Raw genomic sequence first — 4,572 nt, forward strand, 5'->3', positions numbered from 1 at the left:
ATGCCCGCTAGGGAGTCCCACAGCAACCCCCCGCCCCTGAACCCTGCCTCTGCTCTGTCCTCCCTTACGGGACTAAGTCTTTGTAAAAACTTGGGAGGAGAGCATGCCAAGGTGCTGTGTGGAACAGGCCTGCCCCTGGACCCGGCTCTTCCCTGCGCCCGCCCCCGGGGCAGGCGACGCAAAGAGCAGACGCAGAGCAGCCCTGCAGCTGCTGGTCAGGCCGGCTCCCAGGGCCGCTCCCAGGTCTGTCTCTGTCCACCCCGGATGGTCTGCAGGGCGCGCCAGCAAGGCCGGGGCCGTGCCTCCCACCCGCCTTTCTTCCCCAGTCACGTCTCCCGCAGGCTGTTTTCGTCTGAGGGGTGATGGAGTCTCAGGCTCCACCCTGCCCCGATGCCCCCTAATGTCAAAGAGGTTTGCTGGGGCTGCTGTGCGAAGGGGGGGGTGTCTGAGCTGGTGCCGTCTCCCACCTCACAGCCGGGAGGGGGGAGGGGGCCTGCTGACCGGTCTTGTTTTTCTGTTGTCAGGGCCCATTCCCACTGGCCTGGTCCACCCGTGCTCCTCGGGGGCCTGTGCTTCTAGATGGGGCCCACCTTCCCCGCCCGGCACACTCTGGCCACTGGTCCATGCTGGTGCCACCCATCCCTCTCCCGCTCACTGTCAGCGCGCGCCCACTGCATACTGGGAGTGGGGAGCGGCGGAGCCCCAGGCAGAAACACATACCGCCACGTGGGGGTCCGAGCAGCGCTCTCCTCCCATCTCCTGCTCCCTCCCTTCAGGGACTGGCCTGGCCATCCTAGGGCCCACGCAGGGGTGCCCTTCCCCCTCTGACAGGTACTGCCTGGCCTGCCCGAGGACTTCCCAGGATGCTCCATCCTCAGTTGTCTAGGCCTGGCCTGGGCCTCTGTCCCCAGACCCGTGACCCTCTCCCATTAGGGTGCTCACTAGGGCGGGTGGGTCTCCGGCCATGCTGGTTGGATGCCTGGTGGGCTCTCCCACGTCCCTAGTTGGGCCACTGTGCCCTGGTCCTTGTCCGGCTACTTGGTCTTGCCATTTGCCTCGCCCTGTGCTGTGGGCAAGGACACTGGCCACACCAAGCTGCACTGCCATCCTCCCGTCTGCCCCTCGCGGGTCCTGACATCTGGCGCAGGGCTCCGGCGGCCAGTCTCACAGCCCAAGAGGGGCCGCTAGCGTTTCCCGGCTCGCACTCCCGGCTCCACACCTGCTCTCCCTCGTTCTCAGACACACCTGGCCTTGAGCCTGTGTGCCCGGCCTTGAGCCTGTGTGCCGCGGCCTTGAGCCTGTGTGCCTGGCCTTGAGCCTGTGTGCCCGGCCACCTTCCTTTCCCCGACCTCTTCCTGTGGTTTCCATCCCCTCCTGAGCCCACCCAGCGTTCCCCTTCCCCTGGCTTGGCTCAGGTGTGCTCGGCACTGGCCGCCCCCGCAGCCCGGCAGTCTGTCTCGAGGACTGTGCCCTACCTCCGTCCACGGCGAGGGTGCCCGCAGCAGGACACTGCTGAGGCGGACCAGGGCAGACCCCCGAGAGGAAGGCGCCAGAGCTGGGGGAGGCAGCAGCGGTGACGGTGGCGACCCGGCTCTGGTTTCCTCTGTGGAAGGAAGTTGTTCCTTTGCTCGGTCTGCTGGACTTGGATGCCTTTTGGCTGGGGGTTCCCTCACGGGGTGCCTCTGTAGAGGCCTCAGGCAGATGCCGGGCTGCTGAGTCCGCCGCCCGTGCGGCCTCAGCACAGCCAGGGCCCTGAGTCCCCGCAGTTCGTTGCACGACGGGGCTTGTGATCTGTGGCGGGCCCGCGGCATCCTGACTGGCTCATGGCCCTGCGGCCCTGCGTCTGCGGGTGCTGGTCCCCTGGTAAGAGGCAGTGGGGACTAGGCTCTGGGCTGGGAAAGCAGGGTTGAGTGTGGGTTGGCCCCAGAGGGGCAGATCCCCTGAGAAGCGGCCATTGTGTGACCCAGAGTCCTGGGGACAAGACCAGAGGGAGGGGGGCCCTTGGGAGCACAGCTGTGGAGCACCTCCAGACTCAGTGTGTGGCAGGGGCAGTGGTGGGTGGTCACATACACCTTGCCAGACGTGACGTCAAGAGGAAGAAGGCCTGTTGGGCCAAGTTCGTCCTCCTCCAACCCCCAGAATGGGTGTGGCTGGACCCCGATGCTTCCCTCAGGCTCCTGTGGGGGCTGTGGGGTCGGCTTCCTCTACCCACAGTGTATCACCCAAAGTGTGGACTGAGGTTCCCAGCTTCTCTCCCAGACCCCCCGGGGAACCGGTTTTAACCATCCTGCTGCTGGGGGACAGTGTGACTACCCTTTCTCCCCACCCAGTCTTGCACCTTTCCAAGTTCATGGCCGTGCTGATCCCAGACGTCCTCCCTAGTTGAGCCTAGCTAAGCCTAAACATGAAAAGGGTGACCTTGACATGGCCCTTCCCAAAGTGAGGACTCTGACCTGAGTCAAGTGACCAGCTCCAGAGTTGGGGGTGGGGGACAGTGGTGGAGTGGGAAGGGGCTTGGAGAGGAGACAGGAGACGAGGGGTGTGATCTGGATCCAGGGGAGGGGAGTAGGAGCCAGAGAGGAGGGAGCCAGGAGGGAACAGCGCCCTTGTTGGCTAGGAGGGGAGGCCTGGGCCCACGGCAACAATGGGCCCCTGGGGCCGGGCTCTGTGGAGGGGAGGATCACACTGTACCCAGAATGCTGGGACCCCTAGGAAACAGGCTGCTGGGGTGTCTGCACCCTGTCCCTGCTGAGTGGCTGCAGCTCCGCACTGACCACTCTGACAGCTGGGTGGCAGGCAGGAAGCTGGCCAAGAGGCGGCCAGGGGCCATGACCAAGCTCCCCGTGGCATCATGGGCGGACAGCGAGCTAGGCCTTGACTTGCAGTTGCCTGCCTCGTCCTGGTGGCATCATTTCCGTAGCTGCTTCTTAGACTGCACCTGGCCTGTGCCCAGCACCCATGTGATTAGGCCCTGGCTTGCCAGTCAGCTTGGTCGAGTCGCTGCGCCCTTGGGGGTCACCGCCCCTGGGGTGACCTCGGTCTGTCTCAGGGCTGGTTTGGCTGTGGATGAAGGAGAGCCTGCCGCCCCCTGGTGGCCAGGCCAGGTGTTGCGTCTCCATCCCAGCCACCCCAGGTGGGCACCCTGCAGGGGAGGAGAGGGGGCGCCCCTCCTCCCCCCACCTTGCTGGCAGCCCAGGATGGCACAGGCTGCTGCCCGCGGGTCCTGCCTTGGGCCTCCCATGAGGACCTGAGTGCCTCCCTTTCTTCTTAGCCGGACAGTACCCTCCAGTGGGTGTCCGCGGCCCTGCTCAGCAGGCCCCTCACTTTTGGTTCCAGGTGGTCTTTGGGAAGAAGCTTCCCGCCTTTGCCACAATCCCCCTCCACCAGCTGCAGCACGAGAAGAAGTATGACATCTATTTTGCAGATGGAAAAGTTTTTGCCTTGTACAGGTGAGCAGGGGCCCCCGGGGCCTGCAGTGAGCCTGGGTCTGTGGGGGGCTTGTGGCAGGGACGGGCACAGGCCTCGCAGGGGAGGGGGTGTGGCGTGCATGTCAGGGCCCCTCTTTGATTTCCTGGCATTACCTGTGCTGGGGTGGCGGTGGAGACGGGCAGGGGTGAGTCCAGGGAAAGCACTGGGCGGTAGGGCGTGGTGCCTGCTTGCTGGGGCCGTGTGAGGCACTCGCGAGCCCCCGTGAATTGGGATCTTAGCCCACGGCGGGAGACCCCACAAAGGGCACAGCTGTCGTGGGAGTGATCCTCCTCAGCCGGGTGGGGGGCTGGCTCCCAGTGTGGGCTCAGTCACCATGCCCACGTGACACAGAGGTCAGCCGTCCCGCAGCTGGCCTCGACCCGGGGTCTGGGTGCGACCCAGCGGTCCTCGCGGCGGTGGGCACAGCAGGCGCCCGTCCTCCTGGCTCCTCCCAGAGCGCGTGCAGGGGCCCTGAGGAGGCGGCGGGGCTCACGCGGGACGGTCGGGGCCCCCCGGTGTGTCTCCAGGCAGCTGCTTCAACATGAGTGCCCACAGTGCCCCGAGCTGCCGCCGTTCGGCCTCTTCGGGGACCTGGAGCAGCACATGCGGAGGCAGCACGAGCTCTTCTGCTGCAAGCTCTGCCTCAGACACCTCAAGGTGCGCCCCTCGCCCCCCTGCCCGTCCTCCCGCTCTCCTGCCTCACGCAGCCCGGGTGGGGAGGGGCCGCTGGGGTCCGGGGGCCCGGAGCCCGCACCAGCGCCGCCGGGTCCCCCTGTGTCACGGGGCTGTGGGAAGGGCCCCCCCCGGCGCCCAGCACCCTCTTCCCTGCAGATCTTCACGTACGAGCGCAAATGGTATTCGCGCAAGGACCTGGCACGGCACCGCATGCAGGGGGACCCTGACGACACGTCGCACCGAGGGCACCCGCTCTGCAAGTTCTGCGACGAGCGCTACCTGGACAACGACGAGCTGCTCAAACACTTGCGGCGCGACCACTACTTCTGTCACTTCTGTGACTCGGACGGGGCCCAGGACTATTACAGGTGAGCGCGGGGCTGGGCACCAGAGCAGGCGGGGCAGGGCCGCTGGCCGGGGCGCGGGCTC

At 66.3% G+C, this 4,572-nt stretch overlaps 1 protein-coding gene across 1 annotated transcript in view; it reads left to right on the plus strand.

The window, feature by feature from the left end:
- ZNF598 (zinc finger protein 598, E3 ubiquitin ligase) overlaps positions 1-4,572 on the plus strand; it is an 8,999-nt gene continuing 4,427 nt past the window's right edge. Inside the window, 6 exon segments of the mRNA XM_077762782.1 lie at positions 1-243; positions 1,444-1,573; positions 1,718-1,863; positions 3,337-3,449; positions 3,996-4,125; positions 4,300-4,572. The exon segment at positions 4,300-4,572 is cut by the window's right edge and continues 259 nt beyond it. Coding sequence (XP_077618908.1) covers positions 1-243; positions 1,444-1,573; positions 1,718-1,863; positions 3,337-3,449; positions 3,996-4,125; positions 4,300-4,572 — 1,035 coding nt within the window.

Source organism: Crocuta crocuta, unplaced genomic scaffold (assembly GCF_008692635.1).
Source record: "Crocuta crocuta isolate KB4526 unplaced genomic scaffold, BGI_CrCroc_1.0 scaffold234, whole genome shotgun sequence".
Lineage (NCBI taxonomy): Eukaryota > Metazoa > Chordata > Mammalia > Carnivora > Hyaenidae > Crocuta > Crocuta crocuta.